At 44.7% G+C, this 23964-nt stretch overlaps 2 protein-coding genes across 8 annotated transcripts; one reads left to right on the forward strand and one right to left on the reverse strand.

Moving 5' to 3' along the window:
• Positions 1–5: 5 nt before the first annotated feature.
• LOC6500979 (complexin) lies at positions 6–23520 on the forward strand. Of its 7 annotated transcripts, none has more exons than XM_014911345.3 (8): positions 6–114; positions 2604–2800; positions 4481–4638; positions 7911–7922; positions 15816–15973; positions 16288–16420; positions 18421–19686; positions 21025–23520. In XM_014911345.3, the coding sequence occupies exons 3-7, from the start codon at positions 4584–4586 to the stop codon at positions 18492–18494; spliced, it is 432 nt and encodes a 143-aa protein (XP_014766831.1). In that variant the 5' UTR covers positions 6–114; positions 2604–2800; positions 4481–4583; the 3' UTR covers positions 18495–19686; positions 21025–23520. The 7 variants fall into 7 exon arrangements, with proteins under 7 accessions (XP_014766831.1, XP_014766827.1, XP_032311982.1 ...); XM_014911341.3 differs by lacking the exon at positions 6–114 and adding an exon at positions 1615–1701; XM_032456087.2 differs by lacking the exon at positions 6–114 and adding an exon at positions 1745–1759.
• On the reverse strand, positions 13054–15576 carry LOC6499613. Its single transcript, XM_001954256.4, has 2 exons — positions 14324–15576; positions 13054–14271 (listed from the first exon to the last, which is right to left on the reverse strand). Exons 1-2 carry the CDS (start codon positions 15240–15242, stop codon positions 13349–13351), a joined length of 1842 nt encoding a protein of 613 aa, XP_001954292.1. The 5' UTR covers positions 15243–15576; the 3' UTR covers positions 13054–13348.
• Positions 23521–23964: the final 444 nt, after the last annotated feature.

The following is a 23964-nucleotide window of genomic DNA, read 5'->3' on the forward strand; positions in this document are numbered from 1 at the left end:
ATACGTCGTCGTGGAGCTCTCAGTCAGTGTAATGTCGCTGTTGTGCCGCGCGAGTGCGCCAAGTGGGAAATACACGGAATATTTGTAGTTTAACTGTGCCTTCGACGGTTATAGGTAAGGGCGCCAGCGTCAGTGGATTGGAACTCGCAATCACACTTTCTTTGTGCCATCAAAGACACTCTGTCTCCGGGTAGACTCCGTACCCCAACACCCACACTCCTCCTCGTCCTAGCCTCTTAAGGGCGAAAAAAAAAAAAATGCCAACCCCACCACCCCATCAGCTGCCATCTGCCACCCATCAGCCGTCAGCAAAGTGGACTGCAATGCCCTGGAGACCAGGACGTGACGTGACTTAAGCAGGGAGCCAAGCCAAGCCAAGCCAGAAGTAATAAGCAATTTGTGGCGAAAAAGTTAAATCGCACACTGCAGCTCTCGCTGGCTGAAATATAATTGATTGGTATATAAACCAGAGTGGAGACATATCCTGAAAAGGGGGGCGGACGTGCTGCCAGCCCTGTCCGCTGCGAAAACTATAATTGATTGAGTGGAAAACAATCCAGTGAAGACTTGTCCAGTGGCCTTTGGCGAGGAAGGACTTGTATATCACTAATTAGAAATCTGGAGCTCTGCTCTAGCCTCTGTTGCAGTTGCCACGGCCAAGCCAAGTGCCGCGCTCAGGCCGCCGGCGGACGTGGCCAGAACTTGCCAATTTCCTTCTTTCAAGCTGCGGGCTTCCTGAGCTGTGGCTGCCCGCCACTACATATGCAAACTCATACACCACACCGAAATGGCAACTGACATGCGAACAAAGGACAGGGCGGCAGATAGCGGATGCGACTGATAGTCGTGGGGGTTGGGGTGATGCAGGAGGGTGAAGGGTAACGGCTTCCACAACTCGTTAGCAATGGAACAAAGGCGATAACAGGCTCAGGCGGCTGGAGCGTTATCAGCAGCGTTTGGCCTTTTGAAAAAATCACAAGACCCGAATCATCCGAATCCCAATCCGAGTCTGAATCCGAATACGAATCAATATCGTCATATTGGCAAGGCGCAGGCGTCGGCCCACAGAAGTAGGCAATACATCGCTGCTGGATTTCAAAGTCAAAAAGTCAAGATAGGGAGAAAGAGAGAGGCTCGGGTCCTCGAGTGCTCGAGTACGTCTACCAGGGACGAAAGGAGAAAAGGAGAGAGGGAGTGGGAGCCAGCGAGTGAGTCGCGAGAATAATTGAAGCCGCAGCGGCGATGACGAGGGGAGCCAAATTATGTAATAGACAAAAAGTAGCAGCGAAAAAATAGATTATTAGTGGAACCGAAAGGCAGAAAGCCAACTGGCATTACATAAAGGCAGAGCGTCATGTCCGTTCAGCTTTTAGCGGCTCGAGTGGAAATTCCATCTGCCATTGTGGGAGAAAGCAGGGCGGCAAGAGTTGACTCGCTTTTTGCTGCTCGTTTTCACTCAGAAAACGGTAAAAAGCACTCAAACCCAGGCCAGCTGGGGCAAGCTTCGTGGATTCTTTATTGGATTTTAGGGGCGTTGGGGGGGCCGATGGCGGTTGCTGCCGCTGCCGGCGTCGGTTGGCGCTACCGTTGCCGTCGCCGTCGCTGCCGCTGTATGCGCCGCAGCAGCCCCCAGTCGAGCCCCAAGTTTTCAATGTAGGGAACTCGGCAGTGGCGTCCAGAAGAGTGCGAACATAGCATGAAGTAAGAAGCGCCGAATGAAACATGGCGACGGCCTAGGTGTAAAGTGGAAAACCAAAAAGTATTAAGCACACATACACACACACACACTGGGCCCTACACACTCACAAACAGACACGCACACACACACACATACATACAGTGGAAAGCGAGTGCGGAGTTGAGCGAGTATACGTGTACATAACGGTCTCTATGCATATTCGCCTCCTTATGGTTATTCAAACAGAAAAAACTGGTTAAAAACGGAAACATCAAACCCCAGTCCGAGACGCAATGGGCGCCCGCTGGTCTCTCTGAGCAGCCAAATGGAAATCTAATTTAATTATAAGCACCAGAATCTGTCGAGCTAATTCAATTACGCGACCAGTTAACTGAGTGCTTTATGTAATCGGTGCGAAAAAAAAAAAAAAGAAATTCGGTCAAAAAAACTTCGACGTTCTGAAAGATGCATATAAGCTATCGGGGGCCCAACAACACTCAATCGAATTTGTTTGCTGCTCGTGTTACGTAAAATTTTTGTTTGTTTGCGACCCCCCCGTTCCACCTTAGGCCTCCCTCCACTGGCATAATGGGCACTTACGTGCACGCTCCCATAAAAGAAACCCTAATAAAGAAATATCGATAAAAGCAACAAAGCAAGCGACAAAACAACACAACAACACAACCGAACACAACACAAGCACAATAACAAATAACAGTAACACAATGCGCCTCTTGGGGAAGAGGGTAACGTTAACGGTAGCGGTAGCGTTAGAGGAAGCGTGTATGGGTGCCATATTTTTAAATTAAGCGCCATAGGAGTTTAGTTATCGGGGCGACGAACAGAATATATCTATCATGCACGATATCATCTGCAATCGATACGGTTCTCATGAGTCTTCTGCCTCTGCTCTTTGCCATTCCAGAAACCCTGTCCGTCTAATGCTCGCTCTCCTCTGCGGATTTCTTTAAAACAAAAACACTTCAACGCCAGCCATTTCTCCAACTTTGCTACTTCAACAACAAAAACACTGACAGCCCAAGCCCAAGCCCAAGCCCAGCCCACTCACACACAGCCATCGGTGGCCATCTGAAAACGGAATATTTGCTGAACGGAGACCAGGTAAGTGAGTTCCAGGCCTGAGGTCTGAACCTGAGACCCTAAACCTATCAGGAAAGTGTCCAAAGAATGCGACAAGTATGCTCCAAACTTTTACGCATTTCACGTTAAATGTTTTTCCAAACTTTCTCGCAGCTTGCACATTTTTTTGCACATTTTGACGCGCTCAAAGCTGCGGTCCCATTATAAATCTTTGAAATTCCTAAAAAGCTAAAAGATTTCTTTTTGGGGGACCTTCCTGCACGACGATAAGTTTTCCAGGTTAAAGCCAACACGGCGTATACTTGATATTTTTACTTAGCCTGCTTTGTAGCGCACTCACTGACCCTATTCCTGACCCTGGCAGGAATGTGAGTACGGAAGGGGTATATATGGTCAGGTTGGAGTCAGGCAACAATACTATACCGAACCGAACGCAGCTTATTTGCGTGTTTATTGGCTTTGGCTTTCATACTGGTTCCCGTATTAGAAAACTTCAAACGTAATTGGATAGCCAGGCCACAGCCGAGCGGCGTTTGTTTGTAAAGGGGATAAGGGATAGCGGGAAAGCGGATAGGGGACGAACGGATCTTGTTCTTGTTGGGGCTGTTATGGGGCGGACTGTTGGGGACCACACCTTGGCCCACCTGACCATAAAATTCTAAGCACGAATGCCATAAATTTTCGCTTCTATTTACATATATTAAGTCAGGCATGCTCTTCCTGCCCGAGTTTTCCTGCCGGAGCGTAGAAAACCCGTTTGCTTGCCTAATTTTCTCGGCCTGGATGAAGATTAAAGTGAATTTTCCAAAATGTAAATGCTCTGGCCAATAAACAATTCAACTGTCTGCCCAGTGGTGACTGACGAAAGGACTGACTGCCGAATAGGACTGCTCTGCAGCATCAGCTTAATTCATTAGCTTAGACCGAAAATGGGGGCGGGCTGGAGGATGGAGGCAGGATGAGGAGGCAGGAGGCAGGACACAGCGCACAAGTCAGCAACAAAATACGGACTCTGGTCCTGGCTCGTCCTTCTCGTAAATGCTTTTTATGTCAATCTAATTTCGTTGCTCGTTTGCTGGTGTTGTTTTAATTTGCGCAGATAGTCGGAAAGCAAGTCGCCGCCTTCAGCTTAAGTTCGTTAGCCCAATTTGCGCAAATATTAATACATGGTTACATACAAAGCACACAGACCCAGACACAGACCCAGAGACAGAGACAGGCAAGGCCGGCGGCAAGAGGATGTACGGCCAGGGAGCCGGATTCGAATTCGGAGTCGGAGCCCGTAACCGGAGCTGCTGAAGCTGATGCTGATGCTGCTTCCACCAGCCTGAGGCATTAATAAAATTGAAAATTTTCGGCCGGAGGGCTACGAGCCCACATTCATTATGGCATTATTGTACTAGAGGGCCGAGCCAGAGATATTAGATTTCCCCGAATTAGGTACACCACCACCACGGGCCAGAGTCGCAGCTGCAATTGATGAGTCGACTTGAAACGAGTCGGGAACTCGCAAAGAACTGTCTCAGCAAGGACCAAAGCGAACCGACTCTTCGGGGAGTCTGCCGCCGACCAAAGGCATTTAAGCTAAGCGGCTTAAAGTATCAGGACCGGGCAGGTGACAGGGCAGCTTGTCGAATCTTCTTCGTCCTTCCATCCTGCCGTACACGACATTTTAATTTGTCCTTTTCTCTTTGGTTACAGGAAAGGTCAGCTCCGAGCGCGAGTGCAGTGCCGCAAGATCCGCAGGACTCTCCAGAAGGACCTCACTAGGTGCCACGCCCGTGAAGAGACTTAAAGCTTAAAGATGGCGGCCTTCATAGCCAAACAAATGGTTGGAAACCAATTAAGCGCCGTTAAAGGTAAGCCCCACACCCACCCAGTATCGGTATCGAGTCGAGCTATCAACCCTGGGCATTTTATTTTTGGCATTCGATCAATATATGTAGTCCTTGCCACGACCCAGGGGCATACATAATTCACTCTCAAGCTGCTGCGCAGCAACACAAAATAAAATTAAACACATGAAAGTGGCCAATGCTTTTAGATATATATCAGGCCCCATCTCCCAGTTCCCAGCTACCAGCCCCTTCCTCCGCCTAGGCATTAGGTAATGTCATTGGGTTCCCATTGTGGGTGCCGCTGCTGCTACTGCTGTTTAATCAGCGGCTGTGCAATCGCTCGGAAAATCATTGAATGCTTTCAGAAAGGAGCCCAGATGAGGGCGGGAATATTTAAGTTAAAATGCTTATCAGCCGACAACATGCGAACGAACCCATCATGGTTTCCTCCTTAGTTTCCCAGGTCCCATCATCCCATGTCTCTCCCCATGTAAATGGTAGCGGTGGTAGCCTCCTGTGACATAATGTTCCTATATTTACCGAGACGACTGCCGCGGTGGCAGCCCCTTCTGTTCAATTTGCAAGCGAGCTGCAAGCGCCCCTCCAAGAATTGAAGAATCCATCCCTCACTGCTCCTCGCAGAAGGATGCAGCCGTTCGGAGGCACATTACCGAGCATAGAGCATCGAGTCGCTTATCGAAACGAAAAAATTCTGCACGAATGCGCAGGGAAGTGGTTCCAGCAAAATTGATACACTTAATTGTGTAGATTGATGCTGAATTTGCCACACTTGCCTGCCCCAAAGTCGAGCCGGAACTGAAGCTGGCTGACAGCTCGGCTCTCTCCCAGATTGTGGCTACAGTACAGTCGGCCATTAGGCTGTCAAGTTTGGCAGGCGAGTACACGGAAACGCTATTAGCATGGCCCTAAACCCCGAAAAACCCGAATTAAATAATCCTTACTTAGTGGCGGACTTAGTGTACGCATATAAGTGCATATTCATACGTGTTTGAGTTCCCAGAATATCTTACCATGATATTTCTTTCGATTCGGACTCTTAACCCGGAGGTTGCCACTTTTGGCGCCCAATGAGGCGGGAAAGCGGCCTCTTAAAGTTCGCCATAAAAGTGCGGCTGTGTGAAAATGGAATAAAATTTGTCCATAAAAGCCACCGACGGGGTGACTTCTTGGCAGGCACGGAGGATTGTTCAGCAATTTCTGAGCTCCGTTTCCGCTTGTCAATTATCACACAGACCGTGTTTTCTTCTAGCACTCCCCGGCTATAGATTGCGGCTCTATTCCGGACAGTTCGAGGTGAAGGATAGGGTCTGGGAGAGAAATGGGAGTGAAATGGGAGTGGGCTGGCTGGCAGGATATGAAGCCAGCTAATGCGTTTCCATTGTCAACCATTGCGCTCGCAATCAGACAATTTATTTGAGCTCGCGTTAGCCTTTATTACTATTGCCTGTCTTACGTAAGGATAAGTTATGGATTTGTTGTATCCGCTTACAGATTTGTTGGCCTTGCATGGGGGCGTACGGGGAAGTGTTTCAAAGACTATGTCCTTAAAGGGTTAAGGGCTTACCAATAACTTATTGCTCAAAACTAGGGGAAAAAGTATTTTATTGTCGAATAATTGTTTGGTATTAACTTCTTACTAATCCTATACAATAATTACTTATAATATCTTTCTTTTCAGGTAAGCGTTCGTGCAAGAATCTCTTCTGATTTATTCCATAACCTTTGTGCGTAAGTTACTAACACGACTAGATCATACATTTTAGAGATAATACATCAAACTAACATCTATGAATAATATCTAGTAACAATAAAAATATCCATAGTAAAGAAGCATTATAAAAAAGCACACTTTGTTTACAGTTCACCGATTCCGTTTCAGTTTTGAATGGGGATTGAGATTTTATTTTATTGGCAATAGCATGACTGAACCTTGATTGAAATTTTTGAATAGTTACCCCAGCTGCCGTTCAAGATTGAAACTGCAAGAAAGGCTTTTAATGATCTAATATAAAAATATTCTTTTCCTAAGCTTAGCATTGCACAACCAATACCATAGTCAATTTTATCGAAAAATCCTAAGTTCTAATACAACAACGCATATTATAATCGACCCGAGCTATGCACCCGCACACAACTCCCAACCCGAATATCAATACCCGATACTTGAGCTCAGCTCTCTTTGAAACTAAGCTAATTTTAACCTTTCGCGTCCGCGATTGCTCCTAGATCATCTAATCCTTGCTCAGATTTAACCAAAACAACACACACCAAACTTCCTAACGTAGATCCAGAGTTATCGTAATTTATTTAAGCTAAGTACACTCATAGATCATGCTACACTGACTCGTCCTCCAAAGAAAGTATCCCTCGAATAGGCAAACAAAAAAAAAACAAAAAAAAAATAAAGAATTTTTTTCATTCCTCCAATGTCTTCACAGCCGAACTTTACCTCATTGTAAAACACACAAACATAAGAGCTTGACAAACACACCGAGCCCAAATACACAAAAACGACTCCCAAGTGCACAGCAATCTGCAGACTTTTCCGAGTCCCGGAACCCACCCAACAGACCCTCCCATCCTACAACCAGCCACCCACTGCAGTGTACCCAACAATGCCATACACACAGACTCCAACAACAAAAGCAACAGAAACAACAAGAACACGAACAACAAAAGCCACACAATGAACAGCTGCCATCTCCCCGATAAAAAACATACAGAAAACACAATTCAATTTCTTCTATTACGATTTCTTCCTGTTCTACCAACCCTCGCCGTCTTTCTGCTCTTTATTTCGAACTCTCGTATATTTACATGAATGCCACACCCACGTCCATGCCCATGAACATGCCCACACCCAGCCACCGCGTTCGCATCCGCCTCCGTCTCCGTCCATGCACCCCGAGATCCTTGCTCCTCTGCAAAGTGACTGGCCAGGATTTGTCCATTCGGGCACTGGTCCAGCTCCACTTTGTAGGGATAGCGCCCGCATTGAAACCCTCCTACTACCCCCCTACTTAACCAGCTCATAGCGACTTTTTCTCTTAGCCAACTTCTATGATTATGCCACTTATTATATGCCCACCATTGCTCACACTCATCCGCAGTGGTGGCAGTGCTTATTATATACTCACATCCAAACTCGCCACTTTCCACTCGCAACTTGCAACTCAAATCGCAATTCACAAGCGTCGCAACTAATCCCAATAGAGACTGAAATATTAATGGAACTTTTCCTCTACTCCCCCCGACCACAACACGCTCGACAGATGCTGCAGGCGGTAATTTCTCAACTTTCTCAACTTATCGTATTTATACATTTTACTTCGTGCATCCTTATATCTCGTTTGACTTAGTGTTGGTGCTGACGCCGTTTCAACTACATAGTATTGTAGCATCAACCACCCCACCCACCCATTAGGCATTCATTCCCACCTAGAAGCCGTATCAGGCATGCCGCCATAGTGGCGAAAAAAAAAAATTTCAAATTCAAATTAAAGTCAGTCTCTGCTTCAGCATCAGCCGCAAAATTAGTGTCATGACTCGAAATTGGCAAAGATGCCTCCAAATATCTTACAATTCCACAGTTTGCCACGCTGCAAGTGCACGCCACCTAAAAGATACGCAAGTATTTGGAAAGCATCTCAAAGATATCCAACCGAACTCACATTCGAGAGCTATTCAGTTCAGATAAAGTTTTTGGCGCAGAGTGCAGAGTGCAGCGTGCCGCAAACTTTGCATTTTACGATCCAACAGATGCGAACTAAAAGAGCTTTCATTCATTATTCGATTCGGCAGCAAATTTGAACTGGTTCGACGCAAAAAACACGGATTCAAAAAAACACGTCCTCTATTCGAACACCACAGTGCCAGTTCGAGAAACATTTTTATTCGAACTGCGCATAGTTAGCATTGCCTTGAGTTTGTTTTATCGATTAAGTTGTGTTTTTAAGACATTAAAACGACCACAGATTATTGGTTTTTGATTGATTTGATTTGGTTTAAAGTATACTGTTTCTAACGTTCCATTCAAAGTTTTTAGTTCTGCCAAAAATGTTTTCTTTAAAATGCTTCTTTATCTACTTCTACTTCTTCTACTACTCTACTCTACTATCGAACTACTTCTTCTACTGCCTGTACTACTTAAACAAATATGGAACCATACTAACTACAAAACTACTTACATCTTCTACTATTCTACTATAACTACTACTCTAACTACAACTCAACCAATATACTACGAATTTACAATGAGGTAAAGTATAAGAATAAAGTATATCTATAAAGTATAGCAATGAAAACCACGATACTCCACACGATGACACACTTTAAGGCAGTGGGTCTATTGCCCGATGTATAGTATGTTACATAATATATGTATGTACATCCTGAACACCAGCTCGATATTCGCCCGTTGAATCTGTCAGCAGCACAAGTGCTGGGTCCCATGAAAAAGGAGGTCCTTCCTCCTCCCCCAAAACACCGCATTCTCGGACACCCGTACACATATCCGTCCCGATAAGCAGACATTTTGACACATATGACGACTGCGACACATTCCTTCGTGCGGAGGATAGCTCTCCGAGAACAGCAGTGGGTGTCATCCGGTGTCCTTTGGCATCCTCCTTTGGTCCCCCACCCAGGCCATCCATGTAAATCAGGCAAATATTGCTCATGTCGGCAATATTTCAATTGTCTAAAGCACGTGCGCCACGACCTGTTTACTTCAAGGATTCAATTCCTTGTTCCCCGGAATTGAATGCCTCACCGCACGAGTACATCGATCAAATTTTTGAAATAACTTCATCCGCAAAGTCCTCGCCGAATATGATGTGGTAATTCACGCGTTGCGGCCTGTCCGAAAGTCATAAATGGGCCGCGCAGCGATGGGGGAATGAGACGGGCCTCTGTCTCATCCTGGGACTGTCATGAGTCTGGAATAAATTATGTATATTAAAAATTCCACAAATACCCGTGAGCCGAACGGAGGCGAAAATATTTGCATGCACTTGCTGCTCGGCTTTCGACCGCACATGATGCGCAGTTGTGCAGCATTTTTGATAAAATTTTCGCATTTGCTGGCATGTCATCGCATTCCCGGCCCAGGGATGAGAACAGGATAACACAATAATGGAAAAGGGATCAGGGAGAAGGGATAGGGGAGTGGGAGTGGGAGTAAGGAGGCTGGGAAATGAAAGTGGAAATGGATGGGTGAGTGAATTCTATTTACGGGGCAAAACTAATTGCTGCCGCTATAAGCAAAGTCGTGTGCAGCCTGCGAAATGTCAACGGGATGTCCTGCCCCTCCTCTGGCAGTTTCCTCTCTGGCTGCTCTGGCTGCTCCTTCAGCGCTTCCGTTGGCAAGGAAAGCCAGACGGAACGCTAGTTCCGTGCCTCGAGAGCCGCAAGACAAGTCAGTCAAAATAGAACACAGCACAGAACCGAGCATTCAAAGACAAAGTGTCGACATAATTTCAACACTTGCAATTATGTCGACACTGCTCCTTTGACTGTTCTTGCCTCGTCCTGGGCCTCGTGGCTTGGGCTGGCTTGGCCTGGCCCACCTAAAGGACATACGAGTGCGGCCTCTTTGAGTCTCTCAAAATGTAATTACGAATGGAATATGGTAGTTCAAATAAGCATCTATGACAATGAAAATATTGGGGAGTGCGTGCTAAGCCGGGAGTTCCTTAGAAGGCTCACGTCCTCACACATACCCCTTCCCCGGGCCTGGCCTTTGACCCAGATGCGTACTGGCGGCCCAGCCAAGTTCAGCGGGCTTGAACCGGATTAAGCAAGAAAATAATTTGCTGTTCGTGCCTTTTCACCAACTCCTTGTGGAGGAGGAAGCAAAAAATTACGCTGCCTCGGGCCGGAACCAGGGGGCATGGAACACTTGACACAAATGAGAGCAGCTTCCTCTCCATTTCCATGCACAAAATGTGAATGTATCTGGATGTGAATGTGAATGTGAATGTGGACGACCGCTAGCACAATAAAAATGGAAATGGAACTCTAATGTCGTATTCCTGGGCAAGCATGTATTAAGTCGAATAAATGTCACCCAGCGAGCATCAGCATCCGCATCCGCATCCTTAGACTTATGGCTGTGGATAAGACAATTACGCTGGCTCCTTAGTTCTTCTTTTGGGCCTGGCATGGCCTGGCCTGGCCTGGCATCCGCATCGGGTTCCGCTGACGTGTTGGTATTCAAAATAGCAGTTGAAGCAATAAAACACACTCTAGGGCTTATCCGTGGGCTGCGGCTCGTATATCAGACTTATGACTTCTGCCAAACACTTTGTGATGTATTGTGGGTGCGGGGCAGGACCAAAGGACTACAACTCCTTCGAGCGTAGTGCGTGCCCATCCCGCCCGCGGCTCTCATCCCCAGTCCCCTGTGGCAGAAAGGTATTAAGTACCCTCATTTTGGCCATGACACGCAGCGAAAAGTAAAGCTTTTAACGGCAAAGGAAGCAGCCGGATGATGAAATGAATGAAGGAAAGAAACCCCAAGAACCAACAACCAATTTGTTCGGACAGCCCGGGCAGATTTTCTTTTCCCTTTTTTTTTTCTTTGTTGTATTTTTTGTATTTGGCTGTCAGGAGCATTTTTCATGCAAATTGAAAGATTCCACAGCCTTAAAGGACTCCCATCCTATTACTTGCCGGGACTGAGAGCCGTAACGGGTTGCCCATTTCCATTAGTGGGTGCTGAGGCGGCAAAGGACGAGAAGGACTAAGAAAAAATACTTAGAATGCCGGACAAGACGAAGTGCGTCTTTCTCAAGCGGTGTTAATTATGTTGGCATGATAATTGCATTACAATAGGCTTGATTAGTTTTTAATTGAGTTGTGCACTTACTCGGAGGCCATCTTGAATCAGGGACTGGAAAGTCGATTGTTAAAGGGCTTTCGTTATCCAGTTTGCGGGCCAAGTTATGTATGTATGTAAGGACATGCCAAGCACGTATGTCCTGCCACCCAAAAAAAAATAAATAAAAGATACGACGAAACTGGAGGAGGGAGTTCATAAAGTTCATAAAGCAAATTACAAAAGTCCCATAAAAGCGGGTGCACTTTGGCTACTGAAGCCCCCAGCTCCTGCTCCTGTTCCTGCCACTGGCATTGGCACTGCCCCTTCTCCAGCTCCTTGGTCCTGTCAACCATTTGACACCATTTTCGGAAATCAATTTTTATTATAAAATACTTTGACTAATTTATGAAAACAATAAATGGTTCTGCAAATCAAGTCACAGTCACCCTAAAAAGTTCATTCACAAAGCTATTCGCCAAATTGATGACTATAAATTCAATTTAATGTGCGTTGCCTTTTCGCGCAGAAAGAGAGGACCAGAGAGAAAGCGCCGGAAATGGGGGGTGAGGAGCGCCAGAGGAGAGGCGACAAAGTGTGGTCATCCCTCGTCCTCCACTGGGGAGCTGGGAGTTTGTGCGTTTGCGCCATTAACGGTGGCAGCGCAGCTGGCGTCGACACCGCAGCTGCAGTCGACGGCGACGGCAACGGCAACGTCCTGGTTCTGCCCTTATCAGGGAATCAGTGTAGCAATCAGAGCCAGAATCCGACTCAATGCCCGTGGGGACATGCGCAGGCGCGTGGTGGTGGAGCTCCAAAAACTCAAATTGGTCCAGCGGCGCTGGCGTCGCTGCTGCTGCTGCTGCTACTGCTGCTACTGCTGCTACTGCTGCTTCCGACTGCGGCGACAGGACATAAAAGGACAGGCAACTACTGCCAGTACTCCTACTCCAAGTTTGCACTCCTGCGGCTAAAGTCCCAAGCTGCGCTACATCTCCAGCTTCAGACTCTGCATCCACTTCCGATTTCGAGTCCTCCTCCGAAAAGGACGACTTCCTGCGTTCAGTTCGTGCGTGCTCGTGGTCGCGTTCGCACTGCACTTCGTGGCCAGCGCTGGTATCGATTCGGATAGCCATGGCAACGGCGACCCAAACCAGGCAGCCATCACCGGCAGCAGCAGCATCGCGGCAACGACTGCGACTGCGGCAGAGTGCCAGCAGGGGGGCACAGGGTGCTCCCGGCTGAGGCCGCTGCAACGAGAATGGCCAGTAGCCAGTAGTGTCAGCGTCGGCTGCGGCAACGGTTGCAACAATCCACTTGCCCGCATCGGAGTCCGGAAAGCCCGAGCACGGCCAGATAGCAGTAACTGCCGAGGGCGCCCCGAAATCAAATGAATTTCATTGGTATGCTTCCACGTCCAAGTATAGCCAGTCCGGGCTCGAGTCTAGGCTCGAGTCTGGTTATGTCAAAATTCTGATTCCGTCTTCTCTCTATCTGCAACACTCTTCTATAATCCAAAAACTACAACCAAATACCACTCTAACAACATCAACTACAACGCAACTCTACAAACACAATCTTTTCGAAACGCTTCCATGTAAGTCTTTGAAAGAAAATCCATTTATTTCCTGTTTTTTTTTCGCCTCATGTGCTCTCTCGTACGTAACCCACTATATTCGTAAGCATATGCTAGCCTGGCCCACTGCAACTGGGCCGAGAAAAATCAATTGATTGGGGCGGCCATGTGATTGCATGGTTGCAGGGCCCGCATATCGATTTTTAACACGCCTCATATCCCACACCCCACACCCCACACCCCACAGCCAACAGCCGCCCCGCAAAAATGTCAAGGTCCGACCGAAGTTATCCGAAAAGCTCGACAATTAACCAGGCCTAGAGGGGATTGCAGCGCTGCTGCTGCTGCAGCGGATGGAGGGCATCGCCAGGTCGGCACTGGAAGGCTTCGCCGAACTCGCGCGAGTTGCGCAAGATGGCGTGTGTCAGCTGACGCTTCCGCTCCTGCTGAAGGACTCCCTGGTCGGACCGGCAGTCCACGATCAGGCTGCCCACAAAGTACAGCTTCTGCAGCGACATCTTCAGCCGCCCGACGGCCAGTAATGAGTCGATCCTCTCCTGCAGAGTAGTCCGATTGGGTTGTCCCAGCCACTGACGGTAGCTGCGCAGGGCTTGGCGTTGGGCCAGCAGTCCCAGGAGCAAATCATTAGGGTTAACCTGGTCGGCGGGGGATCCTCCAGCTGCCGCTCCAGCTATGCATTCGCGAAAGGCGTTGAAGCGACGCTCCGAGTCGGAGCTCCGCCAGGCGCCAGGGGTGCGACTGTTGCTGCCCGCGGCTAGGAGGCTCCAAGAGAAGTGCTCTCCGAGCAGGAGGTAGTTGAGCGGGGAACTCAGGTTCTGGCGGCCCAGCAGGGCGTTGACCGTGGCAAACACCTGGGCGAACTCGCGCAGGTCCTTGTTGGCCTGCGAGACTGGCGGTCGGCGGCGCTGGAAGCGACGGAGCTTCTCCAGATTGCGATAGAAACTTCGTCGTCCCAGTAGTATATCATGATAGGCGGCGTCCAAGCGCTCGTCCCCATTGAGGGTCAAGTGCATGAGTTGGCCGAGGAACTGCCTCGAGCTGACCTGAGATATTTCGTCGATCCACACGCTTCCCACCAGCTGCTCCGAGTAGGCCTTTCCTAGAGTGGCGTACATCTGGGCGAGCCCCGCCCTGTCCGCCGTCACACGCTGCACCACATGGGCGTAAATGTCGCCGGCATAGGTCTCCGCCAGCTGGTGGCAGTCGGTGTCCACGATGTCTGTAACAATGGATGTTAGGATGTGTTTAGAAAGGGAATTCCTTGTACCTACCCATCAGATAGTCCGTCCATATCCAGTTAAGCAGACGGTGCATGCTGGTGTTCTGGAGCAGCACAAAGTACTTAATCAGGCGGGGCACCTGCTTCACCACAATCGTGTCCGTGTCCTTTGGTGTCTTGCCGCCCAGCAGCTTCCGGAAGTAGCTGTCCCAGTCGAGTCTGGGCACGGAGGCATTTCCAAAGTTAACAAAATTGCCATAGCGGAGCTGCTTGAAGGAACCGTAGCTGAACTGCTCCTCGTCCTCTTTGAGGTCGACCTTGACGATGTCCCGGCGCGCTCGCTCCAGGCTGAGTACCTCCAGGGCGGCTACGTGAGCGCGGCTTTGCTCGATGCCGAAGCTCTGCAGGACCTCGCCGACGCGCTGCTCGAACTTCCGCAAGGTATTGCGCCGCGTCGTATCCGGCTGGAGCACCACCACCCGTTTATTCGACTGCATGGTGACCACCGTCTCGAAGAAGTAGGGTGCTCCTACCTCGTGGAAGAGACTCAATAGACCCAGCCAGCTCAGGGTCTGGTTGCTGGGGCGCTGCGGACCTCCTTCGGACTTTGCCGCCTCCAGAGCGGGCCATCCTCCGCTCATCCTGTAGAGCTGCGAGCCTTTGAGGGCTTCCGCACCACGTCCCGTCTCGCAGGACCTGAAGAGGTTGACCAGCTGAACCTCCATGTCCATCAGTTGGCCGTCATCGGCCCCCTTGAGGAAGCTCTGAAAGCGCTGGCGTCCCGTCTGGCTGAGGTTGGCGCTTCGCGAGCACACGTATCCGTAAAAGTCCTGGCAAGGCTGCCTGCTAGTGTCCAGGTACTGTTCGAGCTTGTAGGAGAAGTGCAGCAATTCGTTCTCCATCTGGGCCGTGCTGTTCTGGCCGCACACGATGCCAGCCACCCACAGGATGGCCAGAGCTGGCAGAATCATTTCCGTTGCAGTGCTGCCTCTTAGGCTACCCGACGCGAAATGAGTGTGCCACTTTTTGCAGCCACTGTTGGCCTTAGTCTGAGTTTCGTTTGTGGCCTTTGGGAGGTCGGCTGAGTAAAGGTCGCAGCTAATGCGACGACAGACTTCCGGAAAACTAGGTCCGCCCACTCTTCTTTCCGAACTAAGGCACTGAGCCGCTGAGACGGTCGCTGCCAAGCCACAATCCCAACTAATCGCGTTCCCAATAGTTTACCATGTCAGTGGCAGAGAGAACGCAACTGAAGGAGATAACCCGCCTCCAGATAAGGTGGACGCGGAGCTGGGCAATCAAATGTGTCAAAATGCCGGGCAACGGGCAGCGGGCATCGGGAGAGAACTAAAATTGGTCACGGCCGATTTTAATTAAATTACAAGTTGAACTCCTTATCGGAAAAGCCTGGAAACTTTTAGGAGTTCTGCGCGAGAACCCTAATGACCTTAATCAATTGTTATATGATTCCGAAGCGTAGCCAGATAATGACTCTTTGCTAACCACTTTCATTCCCTCGCATTCCTCACACACAGGCGCCGTAGGAGGTGATGGCGGTGACGATGGCGACGACAAGGAAAAGGCAGAGGAGGAGGAGAGGGAGCGCCAGGAAGCTATCCGCGAGGCCGAGGAGCGGCGCAAGGAGAAGCACCGGAAAATGGAGGAGGAACGCGAGAAGATGAGGCAAGACATTCGCGACAAGGTGAGTGCTCGCTGATGGCTCGTAAGTGGCCAACATAAAGTGAATAAAGTGAGAAAATGTCCTGAAAAGTGTTCTGAGATGCAGCTTCCCCAGCCACCAACCAACCAACCAACCAACCACTTCCTGGCGCAGTTCAAATTGACTCTAGTAGGGAGTCCTTTTAACGAGAGACTCCCTAACGGAGTCAGATTGAATTACAAAGGAGCGAGACAACGACTACGTGGTGGCCTAAAAAGTGTTAGCCTCTAAGATAATATCTATGATCTAATCCATCCAACCTGACCTGATGATCTTAACCCTTTACACACCTTTAGTACAACATCAAGAAGAAGGAGGAAATCGTCGAGGCTGCTCCCCAGGAGGAGCCCAATCCCCTGATGAGGAAAAAGAAGACGCCCGAGGAGCTCGCCGCCGAAGCGGAGCAGGAGGAGCTCGACGATTTTACAAGTAAGTGGTCGTTGTTGTGCCCGTTGATTGCCGTTAACCTTTCGCTCAGCTACTGGCATCTATCTACTGCTAATCCAACTCACCAAACGGGCCGGTCCCCGATCGTGGGGCTCGGACCCGGTAGATACTCTGTGTAACTGTGTTTTGATTTAGGTTACTCTATTATTTCGTTCTCCCACTACTACTGATTTTCTACAATAAGAAGATAGGCCCTCTGGCCGTCGAGTCCAGACAATACCAAAATACATAATTTTGACCAACAACCAAAAACCTACAAGTACCAAGAAACTAAACCCAATAACTAAACCCAGCTAAATACTCAACGGCGCTCGAAAGTAGTAACTGTGTTTATGTTTGTGCATCTGTGTGTCTTTTCTATTTACCAATAAGTGCAATCGAACTATCCAATCTAACTCCATGAACAACTGCTACTAACCAACGCTATCTATCTGTATCTAATCTGTCTATCTCTATCTCTACTCTGAACTCTGAACTCTGAACTCTGACCTCTGTACTCTGTTCTATGTTTCCTGTGCGTGTAATAAGTAAGCTCTAACCTATGCTAAACTACTATACTAACTTTAAAACTAAACCCAACTCTAAAGCTAAACCCTAACTACAATCTGTCATATCACATGTGTTTAAGATTTAACCGTCAACTGAAATGCAACGATGAATATGAACTATCTATCTGCAAATACCTATATTTTTAATCAGCGTGCACTCCATTTCCACATTATTTTTGATTTAAGTTGGCATCTGTTATTATGTGTCTTTTTGGGAGACTCTTTTCGTTTGTACATATTTTATTTTGAATAAATTCTGGGCTAAAACTAATTCGATTAATTGTTGTTAGCAGTCCTTCTGCTTAGGTTTCATGTCATTTAATTAATTAGTCTAAGGTAAGTGAGATTATTCGTAAAGCCGTATGATTTCTTTGTGTGGTAATCTATATGTAATAATACCTTTCATGAACTACTCTACTTACTTCACCACCAACAGAAAAACAATTTCTTCTTCTCTCTAATACTCACTCTTTGTAAAAAAATATCCAAAAAATATGTGTTAGGAAATACAAATCTTTGAAAAACAAACAAAAAGTAGTAAGAAAAAGTTTTTCCAAATTAAAATTAGGCTTGATTGAGGTGAAGATATCAGGTGCGAGTACTGGGGTTCTTAGATTACGTTTCGAATAATTTTCCACATTTATTTTTACAACATCCAACTCACCCACTGCACTTTTACTTCCATTATATAATATATATATATTAAAATAAACACTTAAACAGCTTGTGTGCTAAACTGCATTTTGAAACTGAACACTCATAACAATATAAATGTAACCGAACTGTCAACTAAAAATATAAAACTAAACGATCAACGAATATTGGACTAGAAACCAATACAAAACTTTTTCCCTCTCGTTTACTTTCCTTAATTTCCTCTATATGTGTGCTATATCTATTTTACACTGATTGACTTATGTGAAATATATATACGACATGTATACTGCATATGTATGTGTATTTCCTCAGCACCGATTCACCGAATCACCAAATCTTGTCATTACTATCCCTATCTATTAACTATAACTATAACTATTTCATTAATTCTAAGCTCGAATCTACTACTTTGACTCTCTATCCCAACGAGGACGATTGCAAACAGGACTGTACACACGACAAATCCCCAATAAATTACTTTATTAAAAATATAACAACCCTAATTTTTATATCTTAGCTTAATTCGAATCATATTAGACCGTTCGAGGCATCATGGCTTCCCTGACAGCGCGCTAGTGATCTAGAATCTAGAACTGCGAATTCTCTCCTATATTTAATATACCATTTTATCCACACAGTTACCGACACAGTAGACAAGTTACAGTACATGAGCAACCATAAATACATATACATACCAGTTAACATATTTAACATTTGTAGTCTACTCTACAAAATATGCTTATTTATTGCTGTTTCCATACTCAATTTCTTTTACAGAACTGAAAAATCAAATAGAAACGCAAGTAAATGAGCTAAAAACTCAAATAGAGGGAAAATGTGTCATGCAGTGATATGTCAGTCAACAAAATAAAAGCGAAACACTTATAATACAAATTCCATAATAATAATAGCATTGAGCCCATAAAAGGAAATTGTTTTAATTCTTCTCTAAATAATTGAATTTGTTATGATAATACGTTATCCCAATGGAAGCCCCCAAAAACCAAAAAAAAGAAACACGAATAAACTTTACTAAAAGCTAAACAATAAAAGCGTAAAATTAGCCTTTAACGCGCCAGCAATAATTTGAACCAAATCGGAATTTAATCCTATTTATGATCCCCAATATTTTAAATACCGAAAATCGACGAAAGCCATATGCGATAAATAAAATAATAGAGATCCGGAATGAAAATGCGAACAGGACGGTGAACTCCTAATGAATTTTAAAGTAGCTAAAGAATAAACCAAATTATTTAAAAACAAAGATAGTAAAAGCCTTTACTAATATTCAAATCACTTTGCTTCGATGATAATGTAATATACTCAAACCCAATATACAATACATAATCGTTGTTTAGTTGATAACATAAAAAATATAATGACAAAAACAAAATAATGAAACCATCGAAACGGCACGATGACATTCGATGCCAAATCGAAATAAATAAATGAAATAAAGCGAATAAATAATATATAAAAACAAAAATTGAAAAATCGAAAAACAAAAAAAAATTAATTAAAATAAATAAATAAGCGAATGGTGCGACAGAGGAGGTTGCTGAATCATGTCGAACCGTCGAAAATACATTGCTGAAATCACTTTGGACTTTAAATTCATATACTTAAGTGTGTATGAGTATGGAAAGATTATGAATTAAATCGGCGAATACGTTGTAATTTTCATTCAGATTTATATATACCCGTTATGTATATAATGTATATTTTTCATGAATTTAACCACGACTAAATGACTACACTTGCAAACGAACTGACGCAGATACGCTAAATTATTATTGCCGATTCTCTAATCGCACTTCCACCAGAATCCAGATCAAAAAAGCAACAATATACGAAATACGAAAACAATTACAAAACAATTTCAGTCAGTTTGTTTTTGAAAGTTTTTGAGCAATTCATCTTTAACAGCTGTTACATTTTGTTTCTTTCCTGTACAAACAACATACAACATACACCACCACAATTGAGAATTTCTAACTCTTTGAGATAGTTACCGATCTCTCCGGTTGATTCTTCTGAAATGTAAGTAAACCAGATAACTCTACTTAATATACCTACCTCTATACCTATACCCCCTACCTATTTCTTAAATATAATCAAGGACATTCAAGGACTTTCAGTTGGTTCATTTGCCATTTGGTTTTATTTGGTTAGGCAACGCCCATTCGATAGAAAATATTGTTAAACAATATGTAATACTAAAGGATAATATACTAGCTGTAGCCATTTAGACAAGGACAATAGCTTTTAAGAGACGCTAGGCAGTTCTAGAGCATATTGCTGTGATACATTTAGCATACATATTTCACCGATAAACGCACACACTGGCCTCCGACCCGAGTACCCAGAACCCCAGAAACTAGAGCCAAACCAATCAGACGCAAAATCAAAATCAATGTTGGACCCAGATTCCGATTCAGATTCAGAACAAGTAACATGCATGCTAATCGGCTATCAAGAAACAAAGACATCAAGCATACGACACGTGTAAATAAAACTACTCTCCACGAATACCGAGTACCCTTCGCAAAGTCTGACGGGTAGGTTGCCATACACCTCCTACATGCTGTCGTCTTCTACCACGCATCCCAGTTGCACACAAGGGGCCCAGTTAGTTCCGCAAAAATATGTTTCCACAAGTCCGTACAAGGAGGGACTAGTGCATGGATGAACCATCATGAAATCGAGCCGTCCTCGTTCTAAATCCACAAAAAATAGAGATTTCTCAAAGGTTTCGAAGAAGTAATTTCAGTCTGGATATAGCATGGCTAGCGGCAGTTTTCAGTTTTAATCCGATTTGTGACGAGAACGGCTCGGGGACGTGTTATCAATGTAGCTATACAGACATTTCAATACCATAATATATCATTCCTAACCACATACATGGCCAACATCCAATGTCCTTCCCAAGATTACTTCCCAAGAAGAATGGAGGACAGTCGGGGAGGACATTCGAGTTCCGGATGACCGGATAGAGCTTTTCTTAAATATATATCACCACTGGTCATTATTTTCTGTTTGTCGAGAAACGCATACAACTACCAACTATTTGTACTTATATGACTATATGTTTTAAATACACTGCATTCTATATATATATATAAATATCTCTCTCTCTCTCTTTCTCTGGTGTCTTTCTCTCTTTCTCTTCTTTTGATTTCGACACTGTCTTTAAATCTTTAATCTGCGCCACTTCTACTCTGCCTCAAAAAATCTTATATCTGAAAACAACAACCTGAACAACATTTGCAACAACACGAAACAACTAACTACAATCTCAACTAAAAATAACATCAACAACGACTACTACTACTCTACTACCAAAAATCTTCACAACTACAACTTGATGGTCTCTCTCAGACATGTATTCTCTCGGTGTTTTACAAAATGATATATCATCAATCAAGACAACAAGAACATCAAGTACAAGCAGAACAACAGCACAAGAAAACGCCTACAGCCAGTACAAGAACAACATCAACAACATCCAGTACATCCAATCTACAGAAGTACTAGCTATGTAATATACGAGATGAACTATACTATTACTATCAAACTACACCATAGAAGCCATGCAAATAGTGACATGATCAGAAACGGCATCAAATGAATTATATAGATCGTCTCTATTTGAGAATGACTGTTCCAACCATACTTCTGAACGTTGTGAATTCGTTTTTATATGGCTATATAATCCACTCATAAGTATACAGACACCCAACCAAACCCATCCACACTTATCACGAGCATTTAAATAGCTATATGGTGTTGTAAATGGTTAATTACATAAATGTACAGATCCAAGAAATACCATAGAAATGTATGTACAATTTGCATTAATAGTTGACACACCAAACGCAATAGCAACCATGTCAGATGCAGTCAGATGTACATGGTACATCAAGGATGACAAGGATGATGTTTAACACCCAACTATCTAACTATCCTTTCGAGCCGTGCTCTCACTTACCTTCCTGTCTATCTTTAAGCGGGATTCTTTGTTTTTTTTTCTATCTACTTCTACACAAATATATATTGGTAAGACAGCAATAAAGCCAGAAGGCTCAACACCTCTCTCTGTCAATCTACTGAAGCAATCCTCTAGTGCCCCTCGCTCCATACAAAGTTAGGAACGATCGAACTAATGAATGAATGCCTTAACGTGGCTGAAACGACTAGACCATGAGTAGCGAATAGTTGATGATTAACCAGGATGACCAGGTGGTTATACCACCACGGGGAAAGGAGCCTACTATCCCTAACTAATACTAGATTTCTTGTTCCCATCGCACTCCTGTTACTGAACCGATACCGATACAGATACAGATGTCTCTAACAATTAGCTATGCTCTTTTCGAAACTCGAAACTATTAATGGCTTTCTAAATACTAATAGAAAATGTTTACCTAGATTCTACTACTATATCCATTGCGTTTTTCTCTCAGATACTTATGTGATGTTCAAGGTCACTTTAATTGTTTATTATATATTGAATAAAAACGAAATATAAATGAATAAAACCGAAAAACAAAAAACAAACAAAAAAACATATTATTCAATCATAACCAAGTTTTTAACGTAATCATAAATGTTGAAAATGTTAAATGGTTCAGCCGATTTATTTTTGATTTCTGTTTAATAATATTGTGTTAAACGTTAATATTATAGTTATGATAATGTAATTATATGTATATCAGACAGTTCACAAGTCACGGATGATTAAACATTATTATCTATATATATAAATATGTATATGTGTAACTTAATAGGGAAATGAATTTAATAGAGAAACAACAGACAAAAATGATAAATAATAATGTTGGAAAAATACCATTCAAGTCATTATTAGATGTGAAAGACGTTCTATACACAACAAATGAATAAACAAAACCAAAAAAAAAATTAAGAAAAGCGTTAATAGTTGATTAATTATATTGTTACTTTGAACATTTAATTAAAAGCAAAAAAACAATAGAAGGTATAATAAAAAAATATATATATATGTATAAATATATATGAGAAAACACAACAATACATTTGGTTTTTATTCCTAGTCGGACATCATCTCGAGGTGATAGCCCTATCGTCACACACTGAATTCCCACCAAATACATATATCTCTCCCCAAGTACACTGCCGACTCTTTACCTGCCTGATATCTAATATCTGATACGTATAGTGAACTTCATTTGGCATGACCGTTAGTCTATATGTTTTTCTATCTATGTGTACATGTCGACCTATCTCTGTCTATCTCTCTGTCTCTCTACCTCTTACTCTTCCTCTGTTACCCCCAACTTTCTCTATTATCCTTCCCCAAAGTCTTTTGTCTGTATCCAACCGCCACTATATACATATGTATGTTTATCCTTGCGAATCTCCGCGAGAGCCTGTGTGGCCGCCAAGGGCGATTCCACCAGCTACATCCCAAAGATTAAGGGATGAGACTGGCCCCTCCGTTTCAGTATCTTAACACCTTTTGCATCGCCAAAGGCACTGAAAGAAAAGGTGACCTAGATTAAGCCCATATCCTGTCACCAGCAGCGTTCCTAGGTGAGTGGAATCTGTTCCTAGGTGAGTGGCGGACTGGAGGTCGGTCAGTATGCCTTCGAGTAAGTACCTATTTACATTTGAACGATATTTTTTTAAGCTGTGTACCATTTCTGTTGTGTAACCGGGTCCTTCGACCGCTCGGACAGGTACAGGTAGGTAACATAATGGCTTAGCCAGTCAATTTCGTGCCCATACTTCATGCCACCCCACCCAACGCCACATCCACAGTCTCACACCAGCCATACCACCCACCTAGCCACCTTGGAACCTAGCCACCTTGCCACCCAGCTACCCAGCCACGAACCAAAAGTTCCATTGTCGAAAAAGTTAATGACCACAGCAATTTGAAACAATAAGCAAACAAAACCAATCCCTTAGGGAGTATATTCTATTTTCGCTGTCACTCTGAGGGCGAAAACAATCAAACTGCCAAGCAACTACCCTTTCATTTCTATAAGTTTTTTCTGCTATTCGTTTTTTGGTTTATGCAACTTAACATTTCGATTTCGTAGGCAGTTTTCCAAGTTATCCTTTTTCGGTTCTGTGCACCCTAACTGATTTTGCTCTGTTTGTACTTTCAGCCAAGTTGAAAAAACGTCTTAGTGATGCTTTTAAGAATTGTCCACTGAGAAACTTGTTCTGAACAAGTCCGAAAAGATATCAAGGCGCGAGTCATAGGACGATTCGGTTTCGGTTTCAGATAACGCACAATTTGTCAACGGTTCGGGTGTAATGCCCGCAGGACAT

This window comes from Drosophila ananassae, chromosome 2L (genome assembly GCF_017639315.1).
Source record: "Drosophila ananassae strain 14024-0371.13 chromosome 2L, ASM1763931v2, whole genome shotgun sequence".
Taxonomy (NCBI): domain Eukaryota; kingdom Metazoa; phylum Arthropoda; class Insecta; order Diptera; family Drosophilidae; genus Drosophila; species Drosophila ananassae.

Excerpts from the sequence above, each read along its gene's own strand:
- LOC6500979 (XM_014911345.3), top strand. The coding sequence starts at position 4,584 with ATGGCGGCCTTCATAGCCAAACAAATGGTTGGAAACCAATTAAGCGCC. Across the intron at positions 15,974-16,287 it reads GGCAAGACATTCGCGACAAG|TACAACATCAAGAAGAAGGA; the intron begins GTGAGTGCTCGC and ends ACACACCTTTAG. Across the intron at positions 16,421-18,420 it reads GGAGCTCGACGATTTTACAA|AACTGAAAAATCAAATAGAA; the intron begins GTAAGTGGTCGT and ends TTTCTTTTACAG.
- LOC6499613 (XM_001954256.4), bottom strand. The coding sequence starts at position 15,242 with ATGATTCTGCCAGCTCTGGCCATCCTGTGGGTGGCTGGCATCGTGTGC. Across the intron at positions 14,272-14,323 it reads ATGGACGGACTATCTGATGG|ACATCGTGGACACCGACTGC; the intron begins GTAGGTACAAGG and ends CCATTGTTACAG.